The sequence below is a fragment of the Lagenorhynchus albirostris genome, chromosome 7 (assembly GCF_949774975.1).
Source record: "Lagenorhynchus albirostris chromosome 7, mLagAlb1.1, whole genome shotgun sequence".
Taxonomy (NCBI): domain Eukaryota; kingdom Metazoa; phylum Chordata; class Mammalia; order Artiodactyla; family Delphinidae; genus Lagenorhynchus; species Lagenorhynchus albirostris.
In genome coordinates this window covers 99,349,582-99,373,855 of record NC_083101.1, presented here as the reverse complement: position 1 = coordinate 99,373,855, position 24,274 = coordinate 99,349,582, and the positions used below count along the sequence as shown (strand labels likewise).

At 47.0% G+C, this 24,274-nt stretch overlaps 1 protein-coding gene and 1 pseudogene across 1 annotated transcript in view; one reads left to right on the top strand and one right to left on the bottom strand.

Moving 5' to 3' along the window:
- Positions 1 to 739: 739 nt before the first annotated feature.
- Positions 740 to 2,693, top strand: LOC132522685 (tripartite motif-containing protein 3-like; annotated as a pseudogene).
- Positions 2,694 to 5,813: 3,120 nt separating this feature from the next.
- The window catches only part of SLC39A14 (solute carrier family 39 member 14), a 47,719-nt gene continuing 29,258 nt past the window's right edge, over positions 5,814 to 24,274 (bottom strand). Inside the window, exons 2-9 of the mRNA XM_060155652.1 lie at positions 21,365 to 21,642; positions 19,232 to 19,418; positions 16,023 to 16,192; positions 13,607 to 13,729; positions 12,936 to 13,124; positions 12,611 to 12,818; positions 11,092 to 11,276; positions 5,814 to 9,067 (exon numbers count right to left, since the gene is read on the bottom strand). Of these exons, the coding sequence (XP_060011635.1) occupies positions 8,921 to 9,067; positions 11,092 to 11,276; positions 12,611 to 12,818; positions 12,936 to 13,124; positions 13,607 to 13,729; positions 16,023 to 16,192; positions 19,232 to 19,418; positions 21,365 to 21,628 (1,473 nt within the window). The 5' untranslated portion in view covers positions 21,629 to 21,642 and the 3' untranslated portion in view covers positions 5,814 to 8,920. The remainder of the gene's footprint in view (positions 9,068 to 11,091; positions 11,277 to 12,610; positions 12,819 to 12,935; positions 13,125 to 13,606; positions 13,730 to 16,022; positions 16,193 to 19,231; positions 19,419 to 21,364; positions 21,643 to 24,274) is intronic.

Here is a 24,274-nt window from a genome sequence, read left to right as displayed (position 1 = left end):
GAAGTAGGAGAGAAAATGGTGGCAGTCATTACTGGCTACATAATACAGTACAGTCTAAGAGAATAGAATTTAATACCTCTCTCATACCTGGGCTCCAGCATTCCACAGGTAAGATGCCATAGGTAAACGTCACAGGCATTCATCAAGTTGCTTGGGCCACAAATTTAGAGTTGGGGGGCCAGGCAGAGAGGAAGGCTCAATCCCTCACACACCATATCCTGTAAACCTACTCCCCCTACAGTCCATTTTTCCATACAACAGATCTTTCTCAACTTAAGTCTGATTTTCATCATTCCTCTGCTTAAAACCCGCAAGTGTCTCCTTTTTTCCTGAAAGTGGTCTACTTCTTAGTAGACTTCTGTCTACTTCTTTGAACTCAGCTCAAACCTCTTCCCTTACATCCACTACAATTCAGACATAGTGGCCTTGTTTATGCTGTATATACTGCAATTTATACAAATAACCTCAAACAGACCAAGCTCATTTCTGTCCCACAGCTCTTGCATTTGCTGTACCACAGGGTTTCAAATCATTCCCTCCCCATCCAGGTCCCAACTATAAATGAAATAAAGGTTTTGAGTATATTCTTAAGTGTTTTGGGGTATGTGTGAGAAGTGTGTAGGAAAGCATATATTTTTCAGTTTCTCAAAGGAATCCAGACAATAAAATGTTAATGACCACTGGTATAGAGTTTTAATTTATAAAGCACTTTCTTATACATTTACTTCTCATTACGTTTATGCAGGTACATAGTATAGAAATGATCATTTCTACCTCGTAGATAGACATTGAGGTGGGAAGAGGTTAAACATATCAGAGTTCACACAGCCAGTCAGCGATGGAATTGACACAAATCCATTCTTTTGGACTCAAAATCCTGTGCCCTTTTGGCTGAAGACCAAGACAGAGTCCATTCTTGCTTATCTTCATTTGCTTCAAAAACATCAAAGTTAAACACTTTTCTAAGGGCTTTCTTATTTAAACTAGCTTATAAGCCTGCATTAAAATTTTCAATGAAAAAAATTTTATCATCAGCTAGATCAAGGCGGTTTTCAAGCAAAAATTTAATGTATGAACAAAGGAATGCAAGAGTTTTCTATTAAGCTAAGTAGAGCATAATTGGGGAAATAGCTTTGCAGGAATAAATTTAACACACCTTAAAACCGAATGAAAATAATGTTGAGATCTCTAATGTTTAGCTTTTACCTACCCTTCTAGTTAGCATACACAACTGAACCATCTATCCTGAAAAATCAATTTAATCTAATTTTTTTAAAAGTTAGTTTTCCCAGAAAAGAAAAATCTAAATTTAATCTCTTTCTCCTGCTCATGCAGTTTCCAACAGAAATGGGATGGGGGGAATCTATAGTATTTGGAGAATTACCACAAAATATTTAAACCATGTGAATTTGGCAGCAAAGATATTTCGTCTCAAGGGCCATGCCTGTGTAATGACCTATATGGGAATCTAAAAAAGAATGGATATATGTACAGCTGATTCACTTTGCTGTACAGCAGAAACTAACCCAACATTGTAAATCGACTATACTCCAATAAAAAAAAAGGGGAGGGCATGCCTGTAGGATACAACCAGACACCAGCTTCAAAAGAGCTTGCTTCATTAATCTCGAGAACTTAAAGGGAACACGTCACTTGAAAGAATTTCCTATTCTGGGAGGATACAGTAGATCAAAGAGACTTTTTTCCTTCCTTATGAGCATCTATAATTAAAGACCTAATCCTCTATTTTAAGGAAGAAAAAAATGTGTCCTTTATTGAATTAGTTGTTTTCTTTTCCTTAAAACCCACGAGGTTAACGTCATGTTTTGGAAGGAATTTCCTTTTAACCGGTCTGGGTGTCATTCTTAGATTTTGGTGCATATAAAAATGTTAGCCTAGCAGCATGTCTGCCTGGGATCTTGGGACCTGCCACCTTCCCTGGACAATGTGAAGCCCAGCACACAATCCCCACCGCCTGCAGAGGCCCAGCTTCACGCACAGCAAGGGCAGCAGAAGGAAGGACAGCCTGGAAGGGAGAAGCATGAATCCATCCACTTACAGGGTGTGTCCACAGCTAGGTGCAGGCAGCGATAACCATGGTACCAGGATTTCTCCAATGAGGACCAGTTCAAGTTCCACTATGGGGTTCGAGGGCCTCCCCTGGGCAGCTGCAGTGCCCATAGGTGTGGCAGTGGACACCGATGGAGACATTTTCAAGGCAGACTATGACAACCATTGGGTCAGCATCTTTTCTTCTGAGGGCAAGTTCAAGACCAAGATTGGAGCTGGTTGCCTCACAGGTCCCAAGGGAGTAGCCATAGAAGTGAATGGACATATCATTGTGTTTGAGAAGTTGCTGCATCTTTAACTTCTGGCCCAGTGGCAAGCTGGTTGGCCATTTGGGGGGCCATGAGGCCACTGACCAACACTTTGCAGGGCCCCATCTTGTGAACAAGAATGAGATTGTAGCAATAGATTTCCATAACCATTCCATGAAGGTGGACGGGGCTGGCAGAGTTCCTCTTCAGGTCTGGTTCCCACAGGAGGGCAACGGGCAGTTCAACGCCCCCACAGGAGTAGCTGTGGATTCCAGCAGCAGCATCCTTGTGGCTGACCAGGGCAGCGTGGCACCCAGGCGTTGCATGGCTCTGGGCCCCTCCTGTCCTCATATCAAGTCTGCAGAGCCATCGTAGCACCCATAGAGCCTGGCACTGACCTCCGATGCCCTCGTCGTGGTGGCGGCCTATGCTGGTGTCAACGAAAATAATCAATTAACAATCTGTAATAGGAATAGAAGAGTTCTTTTGAGCCAAACTGAGGACTACAGCTTCAAGAGAGCATCTCAGATAACTCTGAGGAACTGCTCCAGAGAAGCATGGTTTTCAGCAGTTTTATATGTTGTCAGAACAAAGAACATTAAACAAGTCAGGGATACATTCCTTCAAGGTTAAAAAAAAGATCAGCACTACACAGCGAGTCAGTGTGACCTTGGCATCAGGGAAAGGAGTCTTATCATTGAAAGAGTATCAGCATTGGCATCCCGGGAAGGGAGACATCTAATCTTTAGTTTTAACATGGACATTCTTTACTTTAGGCCAATGTACCCTTTCCTTAATAATTGAAGCAGATGAGGCCTATGCTACACCCGTAGCTGCATGGAGGCCCGGCCTAGCTCACGCAGGGATGTACTTAGGGGTGACTGGACAAGAGGCTCTGGCCAGAATCTGGCAACCCTGAACGTCGGTTGTGGGCATGGGTGCCCTGGTGCCTTTCTCTTCCCCATCTCCCAACCCCAGGGTTGCTCTTTATTTACTCGTTTCTCACTTTTACTTTTTTTTCTTTTTTTGCGGTACGCGGGGCCTCTCACTGTTGTGGCCTCTCCCGTTGCAGAGCACAGGCTCCGGATGCGCAGGCTCAGCGGCCATGGCTCACGGGCCCAGCTGCTCTGCGGCATGTGGGATCTTCCCGGACAGGGGCACGAACCCGTGTCCCCTGCATCGGCAGACAGACTCTCAACCACTGCGCCACCAGGGAAGCCCTCGTTTTTTGCTTTTAACTGGGTGGGCCTAGACTGTGGTCTCAATGATGTCTGCAAAGCTTCCCCCTACCCTTTTTACACACCTCCCCCGTCCCCTCAATCTGCTCCCCACTCCCCCAGCCTGGCGCGGAACAGCCTCGTACTCCAGGGCAAAAGGCCCTCTGATGATCTGTTTGCCACCCTTCACACAAAGACAGCAATACCCCATCTCTCTTACGAAATGAGTTCACACAAAAAGCCAAATGTAGGACAACGTGTATTTTAAGAGCACATTTCACATTTAGAATTACCTCATCAAAAAATTTCTTTCCAGGGGCCTCTGCTAGGAATTTCCTGATGGTTTTCTATTACATATGTGTATTTATGACAACCTGTGGATTATTGCCTAAGTTCATTCTTAGGCAACCTCAATAGAGAAGCAAACCACAGATGGAGAAAAAAAAAAGAAATCCAGAGCCTCATGGAAGAAAGAACTACTTCTTGGCTTCTGATTTCCAGAATTAGAACACTTTTAGGTTATTCCTTAATTATAACTGATGCCACTGTTTCGGGATCCCATCCACTGCTAGGGTCAAAGATTGCTGTTATTACAGAAAGGGTAGTCTAACTCCCTTCCTTCATTTAAAATAAACCTTGAAGAAACATCTGGCAAGAATTGTGATGTTGAAAAGAAAAATATTTTTTTGGCTGACAGATCTAAACACACTTAGCTGTGAGATGATAAGGACCTATGGATCTTTTCCAACCACTATTTTTAAAAAATATTTAAATGGACTATAATTCAGTTTATTTCAGAAGGATGAAAAGGATTCACTTCTGCTGGGATTCAAACCTATCATCCTTGAGAAGTCCGCATGTATCTCACTAGATCATTAAGAGTACAAATATCTTTAAAATAGATGAGCATTTTGTTTTCCCACAAATCAAAAACCCTGTGTCCACGTTTGGTGTCTTCACTATTTCTCGAAATGGATTTTGCTCAAATCAGATCTCAGCATCACTGAATGGTAAAGAAGAGTGTGCAGAAGCAATTTGATAGAAGGGCATTCACCTTCTACCAAAAATGTCCTGAATGGCTTAGCTGGTTAGCAGTATCACAAAGAGATGGCTGAGATCAAAGTTTTAATCTTCTTAGTGACCTGTTTACTCTGCTTAGCTCTATTCTATACTGGCCACAAATTCACCTCTCAAATTTCTGTTTCTAAATAAAGAAGGACCAGGAAACAAGGCATTAGCAAAACCAGCACCAAAGACAGGAAAACACAACAGGAACTGCTGCCAGTGGAAAAGGAGCCCTTCCATCAACACAGAACTTGCAGGCATTTCATTTCGTCTTTTCATTCATTCTTTCTGTGTGGCAGGTGCTGGTATCACAGAAATAAACCAGGTATATAGCCTCAACCCAGAAGGAACTCAGTTTATAAAGAACAAGAGAGATTACAGTGCAAGTCCAGTAACTGAGGTGTGAACAGGGAGGCACTAATCCCAGCCTGGGTAGGCTCTCCAGAGGTGGCACAAGCCGAAGGACAGAGTGACTATCATTTTGAACAGCTGTAGCAGACATTAGTCCAATATGGTAGCTACTTAATGAAATTTAAAATACCAACAGGAGCCACTTAATATATTATTCTTGAGTTTTAAAAAAATGGGAGGACTGAGCAATAGGCATCTGGGAATCTCTAATGTATGTATTAATAAGATGGCATCAATTCTCTTACCCCACTGCTCGTTTTTGTGGTCGAAGATAAACAACAGATCCCTGGCCCTCTGAATGAATTGGAATAAGAACAGGTTTAGAATTTTATTTTAAGTCTCAGGACAGAAGGTTTCCCTGTAAGACATACAGGAGATGTGGTTTAAATGAACCAAGTGTACTCTCCAAGTTTCAAATCATGGATTTATACAAGTGAAAACAGTGTGACAGAAAGCTCTTCTTAGGAAACACCACAGTTCTTCCATCACTGATGAAGTCATGGGCCCCATTAAAAGATAAGTTAATCATTTAAAGTGAGTATGTTATGCTATCGGAGGTTCCTTCTAAAACCCCTCTCCAAATGTAAGCTGGACCAGTAAAATGAAGCTTTATAAGTTAGCAAGACACCACCCCCATCTTGTGTTCAACAGTCTTCATTACACCCACGTTATTGCCAAAGATGACACGTGCGATTCAACAGTTACAGAATATAGCTTTATTTATAGAATCTTACAAATAAAAACATTTACAGTCCACATAACTTATTTTTTTTCTAATTTATCCTCATAACACCTGAGTTATTTAAAAAAATACTGTGATGGAATTGCAGAACTGTAAAAGGAAATATGAATAATAAAAATCTAACCTCTCTCTTTTGCAAAACTCAGACAACTTTTCATTTTTGTTTGTTTTTTTTTTTTGCGGTACGCAGGCTTCTCACTGTTGTGGCCTCTCCCGTTGCGGAGCACAGGCTCCGGACGCGCAGGCTCAGCGGCCATGGCTCACGGGCCCAGCCGCTCCGCGGCACGCGGGATCCTCCTGGTCCGGGGCACGAACCGGCGCCCCCTGCATCGGCAGGCGGACTCCCAACCACTGCACCACCAGGGAAGCCCAACTTTTCGTTTTTTAAGCAGATTTCCAACATATTACCATCTCCGTATTACCATGTGGAAGAGGACTTACTAAAAACAGGTCTTAGGATACTCGAACAGAGAAGCCTTCTTTTTAAAACCCAGGGTGAAGGACCAATGAAGGAAAGACCTAAGTTGACACCAGACACAAAAAACCTTTGAGCAAGGACAGAAGGCAACCTGCAAGCCAGGGTGAGGGTGAGAAGCAGCAAAACCCCTGCTCCTGGGTCACTGCTCCTGCACGTGACACATACTTTCCTTGTTATCCTTAATGGGAGCCGGTCCACGCAGGGAAAGGGAGGGTGAAGATGCTAATGCCAGAGGTGAAAAAGGTCCTCAGAACTCGATACTCCTCAGACTTCTAATATGTACAAATGCTTAAAACAGCAAATCCAACACTTCAAAAAGAAATGGCCACATTTTCAATTGAGGAAAATCTGTTGCCAATGGCAACACATAATCAGTTGCACGATTTCAGTGTCTCCACCCCTAAGCTCAAAGTAGGACTGGCCTCTGGACCAATTAGTTTGAAGAGAATTTCCCTTTGAGGCAGCTGTCTGTGAAAGGAAAGTTAGTTCTTAATATAGGTGTGCATGAGAAGGGAAGGCACCCTGCTACTTTGTATTTTAGTTTTCAATTTGCTCAAGGTTACATTTTTGAGCTCTTCTCCTAAAACTAGAAACCCACTAACTCTTACTTAGGATTCTACTCCAAGAATAACAGTATTTGTAAGGAATGACAGATCTATAGGGGATGCTAAAATTATAAATTTAATACATCCATGTGAATTAAGGGAAGCAAAATCTTCTGAAGTCCTAAGGTTTGAGTTATTTCCTGCTAGCTCCTGAAAGCAGTTTGAGGGAAATCAAACAGAAAAGACAAAGAATCGTTTTAAAACAGTAACAATGACAATAATAATGACAATATAAAAAGTTAGATCCCAACATTCAAGGAATTGGTTCTTTGGTAAAAACTGGACCATAATCCTACCAGGAGTCTGTCCTGATAGTTCACCTAGATCGTGAGAACTGAGTTTTCCTCCTTCTTCTGCCCATTCTCAAATCTATCAAAGTCAATAGGCAAGATGAGAAAAATGTATAAAGCATCACCGGCGGTTTTCCCACTCATGTTCTTTTCAAGAATAGTCCTGGTTTGATGGATGTTTCCCAAGGGGTGGGGGGAGGCGGGGAGGGGAAAAAAGCCAGAGTAGATGCTGCTTTTAACTACCGTAGAATGGAAAGTTTTCCTGTCCGAACGGAAAAACTAATGGGTGGTGGTGACGGACCAGGACTCGTCAGCCACATGCGCAAGTCGGTTTGCGAACACAGCCCCTGGGCTGCGACTGTGGGCACCACTGAGGAAGGCTTCTGGAGAGGTCGGCTCCCCAGAGTGGCTAAAGAATCTCACATTATCAATATGATAATAATAAAGCAATTCACCTAGTGAACCTGGAGATTAGCTCCCCTCGAAGCCAGAGCTCTGAGGAGAGGGCTCCACAGGGCCGGCAGCTGGCCTACGGTCTCACACGCAAGTCTATCAATCCATTTTTCTGAAGAGAGTTAGAGCAATTCCTATTCAGTTCAATACAGGATTCGCCCTTGCTTGTTTGGGGTGAGGGAGAAAGGGGGAACCCCAGACGGTGCAGCAGAACCCATGGGTCCTCTATTCTGCAAACTCCAGGGATGCCCCCATCCAAGCTCTGGATCTTCCATCTCAGAGTTCTATCACTGTTACTTATGGAATCAGTAAACCCTAAATGTTGCCTGCGCTGATTCCGTTTCTGATTACCCTTGTCAAGAAGACCACAAGCTGCACTCCAATTCTGTAGGTCAGCTTGCCACCTGTCAGCACAACTGTTGACCAGGGAGGTAAATCTGTGCAGTCTGCCCTCTGACATGGGCACCGTCAATGTGCTTAGAATGTGCTTCCAGGGAGTCTCCCAGGAGATGGGGGTGGAAATCACAGCAAAGCCAACGGATTTCTCACAGGTCTCTCTTCTCTGCCCTCCAGTCTGCCAGTGTTCATCCAAAAGGAGGGGAGGTTCAGGCAACAGAACCTACCTGCTGGCTCACCTGGACGGCCACGAAACACCAGGTGCAGAACCGGTGCCAAGCATCCCAGAGGGAACAGGTAACCATCCTGACAAGACACACACCCCCATCTCAGGGTGATCCTTGCCTCTCCCTCCCGCCCTTCTCATCTGTTTCCAGCTTTCAGTTCTCTTTGAAAGAATAGGCAACTGAACAGATTTTGAAAGAATAAGAGGGATTCCTGTCTTCTATACCTTTTCTGTAAAAATAGGCGGATTCGCTTAAAAATGGGTCACCTTGAGGCCGAGGAAACACATTTAGATTTGTGGGCCCCAAACTATAGATTCACCTCCTGATATTTCTAGCCAAGTTGTGAGCCCTGGCTATCTTTTTGCATTGTCGGGCAAAGGATTCAAAAGATCTCAGTGCTGGTTGGAAGAGAAAGAGGCCAGGGCAACCAGAGAAAAAAGTTAGTCTTGTCTTTTAAGCTGCATTCAGTTCCAGAATCACTCTGAGAAAGAAGAGGAAAGGGGGAGAGGCACTACCTAGAGGCTGGTTACCAGGGCAGCTTATTCCTAGGATACAGCATTTTAAAAACAGCTAACATTTGAATGCAGGGATACAGTCTCCATGTCACAGTTTTTAATAGAACTGCCTCTTCCGAGGTGCTTCCTGGATGAGGAGTCCTCGGGCCAGGGATCAGCGGCCAAGGGCCCGACTGCCAACCCCGCCGGCTCCTGGCAGGGCCCTACCCGATCTGGATCTGTCCCGAATACATAGTGAGGACCAGCATGATGCTGAAACCAGTCAAGAGGCCCACGTTCTGGATGACAAAGGGGATCAAGACACTGCCGTTCCTTTCATCCTCTTGGCAGACCTCGTTCATCTCAGGGAACTGGGGAAGAAGAAAAAAACACGAGAGCTGCAGTTCCTTTCTTAACCTTTAAGTGCAGGACAATTCAGTCATATGTATATTACCTAACAATTATTACAACATTTACTATTATTATATTTTTGCATTTTAAGGCCACCACAATCATTAGTATAAATATATGATTATAATAGTTATAATTAAAATATATAATATACGATTGGTTTACAAAGAAAATCAACAGCACTAACTTCTAGAACTTAAACGTTAGAGCCTTTCTCCAAGGTGGTTACCACTACTTTACAGCTATGGAAGTGAAACAAAGTACGACACGTGCATGGATGTGTTTAGATGCGGACTAAAAATAACCACTCTGCTAAAAATTACTGTGATCTTTAAAAACACATCAAAAGGTCCTTTTGCTATCAGAATGCTGTCACTTGTTTGGGAAACTCAGCAACCATGTAAGGGGCCAGAGAATGGAACTAAGCATTGCCGTGACTCAAGGCCTCTTGCTGCTGGCCAGCAAGGCAGGTGACAAAAATACCCTAACCCCAGGGAGGGCCACCCACCGGAGGAGAGAATCTAAGATGTTTCCATGGGCTGAGGATGGACCATGGTGGTCAGTGCTCTCATCATCTCATCAAAAATACTACTTTCCGGGACTGCTCTGCTGGCGCAGTGGTTAAGACTCCGTGCTCCCAAGGGAGGGGGCCCAGGTTCGTTCCCTGGTCAGGGAACTAGATCCCACATGTCACAACTAAGGAGCCCGCCTGCTGCAACTTAAGACCCAGCATGACCAAATAAATAAATAAATATTAAACAAAAACAAAAAACTGCTTTCCGAGGATATGGAAAATAATTCATGCAAACCTGCCAAAGAACCATCATGCCAACAAGGAAGGAAATCAACCTTGTTAGTTATAAAGATGCAACAAATCAGGTATTAAACTAGCAAACGCAAAACTACTTAAACGGTTATACCAAACGTTAGCGGGTACGATGTACACTTTCAGACACTGCTAATGATGTAAATTAAAGGAGGGTAAGCTTTTTAGAAAGCAATTTGGCGATACATATTAAAACCTCAAACCACGTATCCCTTCTGAGCCAGCAATTCTTGTTCTGAAGAAGGTAAATCCCCTCACCAAATACTACTGCTAATGAGAAAAGGATGCTTTTAAAGAGTATGCAACATGAAAAATGTCTAGGATGTATTAAGTAAAAAAAAAAAAAAAAAAAAAAAAAGAAAGAAACCAGGATATAAAATTGTGTACTCCATGTGATTGTGATTAGAGTTATTTAAAAACAAACAATGCATTGAGATGAAAAAGAAACAAACCCAAGTGTTGTTATTTTGGGGGAGAATAATTATGGGTAATTTCCTCTCCCTTCCTTCCCTCCCTTCCCCATTCTTTATCTATAAGTCTCTATTCTGTAATACTTAAAGTAAGGACCCCGGAGTTGAGATACATCATTTTCTTTAAGGACATATGCTAAAGGAACATAGGCCTTTCATCCTTTAAAATCTAATGTCCCCTTAAAAGGCATTGAACAGTACACTTTTATTTACAAATCATGTGGCATGTGACTTGATTCCTCAATAAAGTTATTATTGGTGGCGCAGTGGTTAAGAATCCACCTGCCAATGCAGCGGACACAGGTTCGATCCCTGGTCCGGGAAGATCCACATGCCACGGAGCAACTAAGCCCGTGTGCCACAACCTCTGAGCCTGAGCTCTAGAGCCCACGAGCCACAACTACTGAGCCCCCACACTCTAGGGCCCGCATGCCTAGAGCCCGTGCTCCACAACAAGAGAAGCCACTGCAACGAGAAGCCCGCGCACCGCAACAAAGAGTAGCCCCCGCTCACCGCAGCTAGAGAAAGCCCGTGCACAGCAACAAAGACCCAATGCAGCCAAAAATAAATAAATAAATTTTAAAAACAAAAAAACTAACTAATGCCCCTTAGCTGTCCTCCCAATCCAACGAATTTCATAACTCGATCCAGTTTTGCCTACAAGGCATTAAAACTATGGAAGACTTACCATATCAGCCAGAGAAATATACAAGAACATTCCTCCAGCCAGGGCAAAGATCCAGTTGGCAGAGAAGTGGCTGCCAGCTAAGATGCCGAAGGCCAGGCCCACGTAACAGCAGCAGGCAGAGAGGAAGTTGAAGAAGAGAGCCTGCTGGATACTCATGCCGGCATTGAGCAGGATGACAAAGTCTCCTATGGTGGGGACAACAAGAGGGGAGGGTGTGGACAGAAGATTCATACTAGGTCGTGGGACACACAGCTTGATGAGGACATGCTTAAACGCTGGATGGAGTGTGGGTGAAAATCAAGATGGCCCCAGACTGGAGATCACGGTGACAAGACTAGGGCCCCCTTCACCACCACGCCGAGGAGCTGTCTCCATCTGTGAGGCTGGGAGCGTACAACCAGCCTAGAGGCTGAAAACAATGCACAGGATTTTCAAAAGAGAAAACCATCTAGCAATGGCCTCATTTCTCTCTTTTCTTTCTTTTTTTTCTTTTTGCAGTCCGCGGGCCTCTCACTGTTGTGGCCTCTCCCGTTGCGGAGCACAGGCTCCGGACGCACAGGCTCAGCGGCCATGGCTCACGGGCCCAGCCGCTCCGTGGCATGTGGGATCTTCCCGGACCGGGGCACGAACCCGTGTCCCCTGCATCGGCAGGAGGACTCTCAACCACTGCGCCACCAGGGAAGCCCTCATTTCTCTTTTGATTGATGGTGAAACAGAAGGAGCTTCCTTCCTCAAAACTGTAATGAATGGTATTTTTCGAAAACAAAATTGAGACCGAGAGAAATAGTAATTTGCCCAGTCACAAGCCAATAAATGGCAAAGCCAGGACATGACCTTGAGTGTCTGAGCCTTCAAAAAGTCTAGGCTTTTTACACTCTCCCTCTGATAAAACCAAGGACCTTCCAGCCCCTGGTTCATCTATTTCTTCTACCCACCAGACTTCTAACATACATCTCAGCCTTTGGAAGATTAATAGGATGTAAGAGATAACCTATATTGAGCACTTAAAATAGCGTACGGCACGCAGTAAGTCCTTTTCACTATTTTTTCCTTTTGCTTTTTACGATGAATCAATGAGGTAGGTACCAGTATTAAGCCCAGTGTAGAGGTGAGGAAACAGCCACAGGTTATGGGACTATGGGGAAACAACCATCCCAGTAAAAAATGCCATCATTTCCAATGATCAATTTTCTTTTCTTCCTTCCTCCCTCCCTCCCTCCCTCCCTCTCTCTCTCTCTCTTTCTTTCGCCATGCTGTGCAGCATGCGGGATCTTAGCTCCCTGACCAGGGATCGAACCCGTGCCCCCTGCAGTGGAAGCGTGGAATCTTAACCATTAGAAAGCCAGGGAAGTCCCGTCCGATGATCAATTTTCAATTATTAACTCAGGTGTTGAGAATTAGTGGTTTGATTTCACATAGCATAGAAAATGTGTTCATTAATCATAATGTGTGTTCTGAAGCGGGGGGAGGAGTCAGCACAAGCGGAAGGGGCTGGGGGGCGGGGTGTGAGCACACTTACCTAGCTCGTGTGGGAACTCCTCGCAGAGGATGGCCACCGAGGTGCTGATGCCTTGGAAGACAGACACGGTGAAGGAGGCACCAATAGCCAGGCCATCGATGAAGTTATGGAGGCCGTCACTCAGGGTGATCATCCAGGCCAGTGTGCCGATGTCAGAGTAGCGGACACCTTTCAGCCAGTAGCAGGCGCTCTGGGAGGCCTGCAGGTCCTGCAAGAAAGCCCCCCTGTCAAAGGGTGGACGACGGACCTTCAGGGTAGGCCCGAGTCATCAAGGCCATTACCACTTAAGGGCCCCTGCCGCCCCAGCAGTGGATGGCCCACTGACCTGGACAGAGAGGGAGCCCACGATGACCTTCTCGTCCATCACAGGGGCCTTCCCATCCAGCTCGCCACTGCAGCGCTGAGAAATCATGTGGTCCAGATCCCCGTTCTGCAGCTTCTCCGTCACCCCCTCCTCCTGGTCCTTCTGGGAAGGGAGCGTCTCAGAGGCATAATGGCTGTGTCCGTGATGATGCTGGAGGGACCACAGGGAGGGGTCGGGTCAGTGCAACACTCACCAAAACCACCCACCCGGCAGGAGCTCCAAGCACCGGGAAGACCTCACTCCCACCATCCAAGAAAACACAAGTAGGCAATAGGACAGAAACCTAGGGCACGGTGTTGGAGAAAGCTGAATCGAAGGGCACGTGGTGCTGCCACGGGACGGATCTCAGAGGAGTGACCTCAGGGCCAACACTCATCCCTGCCAGGAGGCACAGCAAAGAACATTTACAGCTGCTCCTCGCAATGGCTAATGATTCGCCCTCACCCACTGCTAATACCCTCCCGAGGTGAAGTGAGATATCTACTCATGAAGTAGTTTGTGGGTTTGAATCCATGGCGGGAGGATCCAGGTAAGCTCACTGGGTTGGCACTGAGGTAACACCACCACCGGACACAGTTCTGAGATGGATGCTCTCCCTAGAGGCGCTTCTTTTACCAACGATTAGGCCTCACCTCATTTTTCTGCTTAAGAAGCATCTTCAAGACCTTCTCTGTGAAAAAGAAGAGATAAAAGCCCCCAAACACCACTGCAGACTTGGAGACATAATAATCTTCCAGAGGGTTGAAACCAAAAGCCTGTGGATCCAAGAAAACAAAATGAGTTTAAGAATATAGAAAATCTTCACTGGTCCCCTCTCATCTCTTTAACCACTTGACTCTAGGAAAGGAAGAGACCGGGACAACTCTGCCATGTACTCAATCCCTTTCCAGCAAAAATCTAACCCTTGATGTTTCCCTAATGTCACATCACCAGACCCGCTGGGTTCTCTCTAGCTTATTTTCTGATGCAAAAGACAGATCATCTTTAGAATTTTACTCTCAGGAAGAACAGCCTTGGATGTGGCCTTTCTACTTTTAATGAGGACTCTGTCTTCACTTCTCCTGGAGCTTTGCTACAAGGACAGACTCTGCCGGCAGATTCCATCTTTAAGGAGGAGACACTCGTGTTTGTTTTCATCGTTATATAGCGTTCCTGGCTGATCTGCCTGTAAACACACAGGGAGATGGTACAGTTATACTTTCTAAAATGGGAAATCCTTTCTCCAGTTAAATAGTAAGAATTGCGGCATCTTCCTGACCGCAGACCTCTCAGTGACCACAAAGCCAAGAAAGCAGACTGTGTGACTGCACGTGTCAATTTTGGGGGTTTTGTCTTGGTTTCTGGAAACTTCACTTACTATGGCCAAAAGAAAGAAGAAGAAAAAAAAAAAGAATCCATTGGGAAGCAGATAGGAGTAGAAATGAGGAGAATTCCATTCTCAGTGATGCTCCTGACTTGTGCGGGGGGGGCCTTGGGAAAGTGTCTGCTGACCTGCTCCTAAGTTTTCTGATAGGAAATGGGCCTCTCGAATAAACGCCAGCCTTCTCGTGAATAGGTCCCAGATAAAAGACCACCAGTACCAGGAACTCCGGGCTGCTTAAAAGCTAAGTGTTTGTCTTTTCTATTTTAAAGGGACGAAATGCAATCTCTTAGGGTAGTTTTCTAAGAGACATTAAAGGTCAAGTTCTAGAATAGAAATTACTCATTCCGGCCAACTTTCCAGGAGAGTCCAATCATCTTACGGAAAAGTGGGGTGGAAAGAGGCAACTAACAGTTCTCCACAAAAAGCACTAAGATACGAGCTCTTATGCAGGTCAGATTCTGTATCTGTTAAATGGGTACAACATTCCTTGTTTCCTACACATCACAGAGGTGATCTAAGGATCAACTCAGAAAACACAAAACCGCATCTTGGAAAACAAAGTGCTCTAAGGAGCCCGGGGCGTCATCTTTCTGCTTCACCTCTGGCTCATCCAGGCCCGTCAGACTACCCACAGTGTAGCGCCTCAGGATTCCTGCCATCAGCAGGTCTACGCAGAGACCACATGGGATGAGAAACTCCTCCAAGGCCCTGCTAAGCCTTACAAACACTGGGCTCCTCCTCTCTCATGAAGGGTTTCCTGGTTAGCCCAGGCGAAGGGGCAAAGGTACCATCAACATGTGTGAGGCCAGACTGGTGGGTTCTCTCCAGCTTATTTTCTTTCTTTTCTTCTTCTTTTTTTTTTATTTTGCCAACAGCAAAACTTTATTGCGCACCTATTATATAAAGGCCCTTCCGTGGATTAGGAGCTCATTATTTAATCCTCATACCTCTCTAGCTTATTTTCTGATGCAAAAGACAGGTTGTCGGGCTTCCCTGGTGGCGCAGTGGTTGAGAGTCCGCCTGCCGAGGCAGGGGACACGGGTTCGTGCCCCGGTCTGGGAAGATCCCACATGCCATGGAGCGGCTGGGCCCGTGAGCCATGGCCGCTGAACCTGCGCGTCCGGAGCCTGTGCTCCGCAACGGGAGAGGCCGCAACGGTGAGAGGCCCACGTACCAAAAAAAAAAAAAAAAAGACAGGTTGTCTTTAGAATTTAATGTCCTACTGAGGAGAAGTGAGCTTTTCACTGAGACCTACGGATTCCGTTTTTGGTGCCAAAAGCTCCAAACTGGGAGCCATAACGTGACCTAACTACACTACCTCTGTTCACCCAGCAGATAGCGAGCACCAGGTGTTTAAGAAACATTAACTCACGTAACCCTCATGGCATCACCCTGAGGTCCGCCCTTTTTATTCTTCCCGTATGAGGAAACGGAAGGACAGAGAGGTCAGGTGACTTGCCCAAGGGCCCAGAACTTGTGGCCAGTGGAGCTGGGATTTGAACCAGCTCTCAAAGCCTTCTCTAAGCTGCCTCTCCTCGCTCGTGCCTACATCCTAGTAGCTTCACTTTCCAAAAGGAGAGGACGTCCTCTCTAGGCCTTCTGTGGAGATGGAGGGCCCGCCCACTGTGTCCCGCCATCCCCCAGGAGGCGGCGTGCTCCTGTGCAAGGGCCCTAGCTTGCCATACCTCGGGGATGAGCTGGAAGAGGGCGTTGGAGTAGAGGGTTCCAATCGCCAGAGCTATGAAGTAGAGCAGCAGCCTCTTGTAAAAAGTCTTCTTCATGAAGGGCACCACGCTGGCCCCCATCAGGGAGCAGAGGGAGATGACGGTCACACAGAGGAGACCGTACCCCCAGACTGCCGGGGAGGGGGAGCCAGCCCCACCCAGGACAGGGACAAGGGCGAACGCCCCACGGCACGGCAGCCACCATTCAGGGAGAGAGGTGGAGAGGGCGGGAGGTAGAGTGGGAGGGGGTTTTGGTGGATATTAACAAAGGAGGCAAAACAAGAAAAATCAGAGAGACAAGCAGGGAGGGAGAGAGAAACAGAACATTTGTTAGTGATTCAAGTCCAATGAAATTTCCTTCAATCGGCTCAGGAGAAACGGGGAGGAACTCGCGGTGGCCTTGGAACCCCGCGTCTCTCGCCCCTGCTGCCTGGTGGCTGCTGAGTCCCACCTGCTAGCTGCTGTGCCTGGCAGGGCAGGTCCTGCCTTGGCCTGTAGCCGAGGTGTGCTCAGGCCTAGCCAGGGGCTGCCTAGCAGACTTTGGACTCGAGAGCTTTAGGGAACAGGAAACCAGAGCAAGGGGAAGAGACCGACAGATCACTGGGCTGCCGTGTTGGCACGTCTGACCCTCGCTATGCAGGCACATGGGACACTCCCCACACCTGGTCTGCTCTGTGCAGGGCAGAAGGGACGGACAAGTAAGGCCCGATGGCCACAAAATCCATTCTCTTAACATCTCAGGTTTTGTTTTTTTCCTATGACCTTGTTTTGTTTTTTCTTTTTGTTTTCGGTTATGCCCCGAAACTTGCAGGATCTCAGTTCCCCGACCAGGGACTGAACCTAGGCCATGGTACAGGAAACCCTGAATCCTAACCACTAGGCCACCAGGGAATTCCCTCAGGTTTTGCTTTATTTGTTTGTTTCCATTTGCTTTGAGAGGGCTGCAGTGTAGAGAACAGAGTTCCAAGATCACCCCGTCAAAAAATATTTCCTCTACCATTTCCCAGTGTCACACACTCCGGGCAGGACAAAAGTGAGCCAGGATGAGGCCTCCCCTGTGAGCCCAGGGGCGGAGTATGTACCATTATTGTATTCCCATTCAACAGGCAACACAGCATTTCATTTCCAATCTTGAAAAAAAATTAATAAATTTAATTTCTGGAGCCGAAAAAAAAGTAGCCCAAGATGAGGCCTGCCCTGAGAAGTGCTTGCTAGATTCATGTGGAATTCTGACATAGCATCAAGATGGTTCACCTTCAACCAGATTTCTCTCCTCATCATGAAGAGGGAACAGGCAAGGCAAGGATGGGCATCCCGTAGAGTCCTTTGATTGGAAAGGCCAGGCAGCTGCCTATGGAAGGCGGCCATCAACATTCCCAAAGAAGGTCCACACATCACCCATCGCCCCACTGCACGTCCTTGCCTGAGCTGACAGGTGGGCAGACTGTCACCTTGGGTCTTATTTTTTTTAGCTCCTCAGTGGTTACAATTAAAGAACAAAATCAACAAACATTTCAGAACAGTCAAGTAAGGGTGCCAGGAAGTCAGTCCTATCAGGAAAAAGTCAAGATGCAAGGTGTGAAGGACGGTGGGTCCCTTTCCTTTATTTGGTAATTTTGATTTCGCTTTTTTCATTAAATAGTCTTGATTCTATGTTTGGCCCTCTATACTGTGGATTAGGGCCTGCTTAAAAAAAAAGGATCACGTACTTTTTAGGTCAATACAACTTTTCAGTCGGTAACCTCTTTCCTTCCACTTCATTCCAGGTGGATCATCTCTTGGTGGCCACACCTGAGTACGGCCAGGTCCTCTATTTAGAACAGAGGGGGTCTGGAGGACCAAGGGCAGGGACAGCCACCACCGGCTGCTTTCCTTTCCAGCCCTGCCGACAGGGCTTAGGAAAGGCACTGACTGGGGAAGGAGGCTGACAGGTCCCCAGCATGGGGGACAAGTGCTGAGAGCCTTGCATCTGACATCCCCTGAAGAGGCCAGAGGCAAACCTGGGTGCCCCAGGAGTGAGAGGAGGCCCTTGAGATCCAGAGGCAGAAGTCATTTGCATCCCTTGACATGAGGAAGAAGTTAATGTTTCAGGTGGCGGCTGTCAGGTGCCTTGGAGCACAGGGTCGGGGCGGGGACGGCCCAGGGAGACAGGACGCGCACGTTTCTTTTCTACTGCACCTCTGGGATGAGCTGGAAGAGCGCGTTAGAGAGCAGCGTTCCAATGGACAGGGCGATGAAGTAAGTGAGCACACGGCTGAAAAACGCTTTCTCCGTGCACGGCAGGACGAGGACTCCCAGGAGAGAGGCCAGGTTAATCAGTGAGACACTGAGGAAACCAAAGCCCCACACTGTGGAGGAACAAGAACAGACGAGGGCCTCCATTACTGAGGGTGGAGGTACTCTTGCTGCCGGGGGGCAGCCCATTCTGAACTCAGCTGCAATCGGGGCAGAAAGAGATCTGCCAACCCATCAGTAAATGCTTGAGTCCACCTCTTGCTGGGTGCTGTGGAGAAGCCTAAAAATATACACCAAAGCTGCTATCCAAAAGCAGCTTACCTTTCAGATGGAGGGGCAGATGAAAGGCTATAGACCACAGGAGTTAAATAACGACAGCAGGAAACGACGTGGGGTGTGACACAGGTGGCACATGCTAGGTACCAAGTGCCAGGCTGCTCACACCAGCACGACAGGATTGCAGAAGGTCGATCCAGGCCCAAGGGAGCCGTGTGCACACACAGGCCACGGTGAACCACTGCGGCTGGAGCAGGGGTACCAGGCAGGGGAGGGGGAGGAGGATGAAGTGGGTGAAGTGGGCCAAGGGCAGACTGTGAAAGGCCTTAAATGCTAAACTCAAAAATCAAGGTGTTGGCCCCCCGGTAATTTAATGAAAACCAAAACGGAAAAGTGACCAAAAAGAGCACCCCGAGGCTGGTCCAAAAGCCCCACGACGGAACGCTCACCAGCCACGCTGCCCGGCCTGGCAATGTGCTGGACCGGTCTTGGGAGTACAGGAGATACCGGTATAGTCATTACTCTAACTCGCCCCTCCCAACGATGATAAGAGGATGATAACCGGTCAAACATTCAGCGGGCAGCTCTATCTGATCAGCCCAGCGGTCCTCATGCAGACAAGCACGGACACCAGGCCCTGCCTTCCCGTGCTGGCTCACCTTCAACTGAGCTGGGCCTCCCCTCTTCTGTCTGCTCGTTCTCCTCATTCTCCTGGTTCTCGGAGGAGCAGGCCCGGGAATCCAGCTGCTGGAGGATGGTGGGGCAGAACTCCTGGAACTCACGCCCCCCAATCCGCAACTGGTCGCTGAGGTTGTGGGCAGCAAAGAGGTCTCCAGAACTGAAGCACTGAAACCAAGTGGGAGGGGCAGAAAGCTTCTTAGGACCCAAAGTCACACCTTGCCCCTGATGAGCCTTCCAAGACGGAAAACACAAGATGCAACTGTCCAAATTTCACGGAACCTGCAGACTAATGTCCAAGGATGAGAGCAAAGTCGTCCCTAAACTTGAAAGACTGATAAGTAATCTTAGAGATCAGCCACCCATACATACCTTCCACTCACCCATCTGTAAATGGCTACCTAGAAGTTCTGGGAACAATCGAATTCCAATCATTATGACCAGGGTGTGGCTTCTGGGGAACATGCCTCTATGTGCATACCTGAAGATACAGCTTCTCCCAGATACCAAATCTGGCCACATTACAACAGCCCAGGGAGCTATGACAGTAAAATGCAGATTTCACATACTTCTCCAGAGCTATTGAGCACAGGTGTCTAAGAGGAACAGTAGTCTCCTGGACCATATACAGTAATGTCCCCAGACTGCAGGATGTGTTGGCAGAGATTGGGAAAGGAAGCGGGGGGAAATCTGAAGACTCAGGGTCTGCCATGGAGCAAGTGTGGGCTGCCCAGTGGGCATGAGCTCTGAGTTCCCTTGGGAAGCATCAGGTTAAGTGGTTCTCACACACCGTTCCCATGAAACACTGCCATTCTACTTCTAATTAAACAGTTACACGTCAGCCTTTCGCTGAGTTTGGTTTCACGTGGCTGTGTCTCTGAGGGAACCAGCCCTCTGGGAGTGCCGACGCGTGAGGGTTTCTGGGCCTGGTACTTCCATGGGGTCCAGTGGTTAAGACTTCGCTTTCCAATGCAGGGGGTGCGGGTTCAATCCCTGGTCAGGGAGGCTGGGATCCCACATGCCTCGCGGCCAGAAAACCAAAAAACAAAACTGAAGCAATACTGCAACAAATTCTATAAAGGCTTTAAAAATGGTCCACATCAAAAAAATCTTAAAAAAAAAAATGCTGGGGGCTGGACTCAGTGACCCCAAGATCCTGCTGCTGAGCCGGGAGGCCTCTGGGGTCAGGCTGCATGAGCCCCCCAAGGCAGCCACCCCTCCGACTCAGACGTGCACCACGCCCCTGTGGTTCTGCATACACGCCACATGGCTCCCCCAGCCTAGAGACTCGGTCTCTCCAAACTCCGCTCTCCTTCAAGGCGAAGCTCCAGGACACCCCACACAGAAGCTTCCTTGACCATCTAGTGCACACTCACCCGCTTCTCTCATTTCTGAATCCTATAATGACTATCCAAGCCACAGCAACTAGCACTTCATCTGAATATCAGTTAACTCTGTTCTTGGTTGGCTGAGCTCCCCATCTCAACAGTAAACTCCCTAAACATGACTCATTTTCCTCTATTTCTCACCACACTCAGCACAGGGAACAAAGTAGATATGCAAAGACGTTGCTGGCTGACTTATATTTGGCTGCCACACACAGCCTCTGACTCTGATTAGCCAAGAAGATATGGAAGACAGAACAGAGAACCAGGAGCCAAAAGACCTGAGTTTTAATCCTGGTCCCTCCAGAACTCACTGTGGGTCCCTTAGTATCTCAGTATATACAGGATATAATGAAGATCTGCCACCTGCACGTAGAGGTACTTTGAGGCTCACCTAGGATAAGGGGCAAAGGGCTTTGCAGAAACTCTATAAGAAATATTAGCTGACCCGGGAGCTCCAGCTTACCAGCAGTTCCAGGAGATCCCAGTGCGGCTCTGAGGAAGGGTCTGGAGGGCTGAGAGCCCCTACTTCATGGCTGCCCTTTGCTAAGGGCTTCAAAACACCCATGTAGGAGGCTGGGAGGTGCTGCTGGAGACTCAGACTAGCTGATCCCGACCGCAGGGGAAGAATTGGCCCCTCTGCTCTGTCATCAAGGCTTGCCCGTCCCCAACTAGATTGGGAAGCTTGAAAGGACAGAGACGGTGCTGGGCAGAGCCAGGGAGCCTTACCGTCGAGAGGTTCCTCGGTCCCTGCACGGACTGGGAGACGTTATCCCGGCCCACTCCCACGTCCAGGTGGTTGAGCAGGGCCTTCAGCTGCTGCAGGGTGAGGCTGTCGCCCTCCCCGTAGCGATGCATGAGGTTCTGCAAGAAAGAGGCTGCGCTGATGGCGGGTGTCCCCACGGACACAGCATGAGCCTCAGGAGCAGCTGTCCACACAGCGAGCAGAGCCAGCAGGAGGCAGTTGGGGAGGGCTGGGTGCAGCAGCTTCATGGTGACAGGTGAGGCTGCAAGAGGAGAAGACCAGGTGAGGGCAAGGCTTAGGACACCCATCCTCTCCTTCCACACCAGACCCGTCAGCTGTGCTCCAAACAGGAGGGTCTCTCTTCAGACTCTGAATCCAGTTGGTGTCAAAAGTGACCCTTCGGGCTTCCCTGGTGGTGTAGTGGTTGAGAATCTGCCTGCCAATGCAGGGGACACGGGTTCGAGCCCTGGTCTGGGAAGATCCCACATGCCGCGGAGCAACTAGGCCCGTGAGCCACAACTACTGAGCCTGTGCATCTGGAACCTGTGCTCCGCAGCAAGAGAGGCTGCGACAGTGAGAGGCCCGCGCACCGCGATGAAGAGTGGCCCCCGCTCGCCGCAACTAGAGAAAGCCCACGCACAAAAATGAAGACCCAACACAGCCAAAAATAAATAAATAAAATTAAAAAAAAAAACAAAAAACAAAAACTGACCCTTCACCCCTTCTATAAGGCCTCTGCCTAGTTTTTGAGAAAAATCCTTCTTTTGAAACAGAAGATAAAAAAACAAATTCAATAGGTTTGACCAAATTTGAAAAGAAAAAAGTACAGAAAAACTATGGGTGTTTAAAGTCCTTATCTTTTTAGAGATACTGAAATCATCATGGATTAAATATCTTACTTGGGATTTGCTTCAAAATAACCAAGGAGTGGATATTTGCATTAGAGCACAGATGAGACAAGACTGAGCATGAGTTGATAATTGTTGGAAATGAGTGATGGGTAGGTGGGAATCCATGATACTATTCTCTCTACTTTTGTATATGTTTGAAATTCTCCAAAGGAAAATCTAAAAAAAAAAAAAGAACACCACCACTTAAAGAGGGGGGATAAAAAACAGACTGGAAAAATTATACACCATCAAACATGCCAAAGGATTATTTCTATACTACCTAAATTAGGGAACCAACATGAAAAATACTCAGTCTCCCCGGCTTGTTAAGAATACAAATTTAAAAGATGGAGGGTGCTACTTTGCTACTTATTAAAATAGCAAAACACATTTTTTAAAAAAGATATAAAACCAAATGTTAGTGAGGTTAAACAACAGAATAACATACTTCTGGGGGCTGTATACATAATATGACTCTGGAAAAGTTATATGATAATAAATGTATTTAAATCCTTTAATAACTCTACTTCTAGAATTTACACTAAGAGAAGCAATCCAAAAATAAAAAGGCTATTGGCAGAAAGATGTGTTGTGGTCAAGTGGATTACATCAATTTCATGCAATAGTATGCAGCTATAAAAAGGAGAATCGTGAGTTTAATGTTAAATAAAGAAGCAGAACAATTATGTAATCAGAGTTAAGAACTGAGAAGGAACAGAGAAAAAATGAAACCTTCCAGTAGCAGGATGGATGATTTTTCTTTTGTTAATCATTTCCCTTAGTATAGTTATAATTTAAACTTGTGAAATAAACAAACACCAGGAGGGGAAAATGAGCCTCCTATTTAATCCAGGCCTAGGAGCCCAGGCACTGTAGTTATTCCCATGCTTCCTCGGGGACACCCGGGGCTCTGGCATGATGCCTCACGTGGATCACTCCATCTCCCCGACCTTGCTTGGGACAGAGGAACCAGAGCAAAGTGGTTAAGAGCAGGCTTATCTGCATCCTGACTCTGCCGTTTACCAGCTGTGTGATCTTGGGCAAGTTATGTAACCAGAGTCAACATTCTACAATCACCCAGAGCGGTGATAGAGCGTACCATGGCCTTTAGGGTCAGGAAGACCTGGCTTGAATTTCCACACTGCTGCTTCCCAGCAGTGACCTTGGCCAAGTTACGTAGCCTCTCTCTCCACACCTCAGTTTTCTCATCTATAAAATCTGTACCCGCCTCATTGGACTATTGTGAAGATTTAACGACATGAGCTTTGGCAAGGGACTAGACTCAAGAAAGCGCTCGATAAAACATGGCTATGATTATCGTAAGACTTATAATTGGCAGGGCTCCTCCACTTTGACTCCCTCTCAGATATTAAGCTGCCAATGGAAGCACAGTGGCCGACTTTACTCCACGCCTACATCGCACAAGTCCCCGACCACAAGCATACCCGGGACATTCCAGGCTTTAGGTTCCACATGTGGGGCACGCACAGAATCTGGAGACATAAACCATCACTCTTCAGTGAATATACTTTGAGTCACACAAATGAATGGATTAGGCATCAGCAAAAACGATAGTCTGTACAAGTGCTACTCTGAAACTAAAAGCTCTCAAGTCTCCACCAAGACCCAAAAGTTAACTTATAGTTAGTAGGGTGGACCTTATCCAAAACAGCTAAACCCCACTGTACAAAGAAAGCTGTTCTCCACCCGACCACACTGTGATTTGTCTAAGGCGTGTGCTGTACTGTTAAAACAAAGGGGAGGAGGGCTGCATGGGTTTAGGAAAGGGGGGGCAAAGAGATGAGGACAGCAGTTAGCAGTCCCAGTGTGACCTTACCTGAAGCACCTGACACTCACTGATTCCTTTAAGAGAAGGCAGGACATTTATCCCCACAAAACAGATGAGGAAACTGGGGTTTGGGGATCAGGGAACGTGGCCCATAACCAGCAAGTAGACCAGAAATCGAATTCTCCGTGAACTGAAGCCAGGTCTGAACGACACTA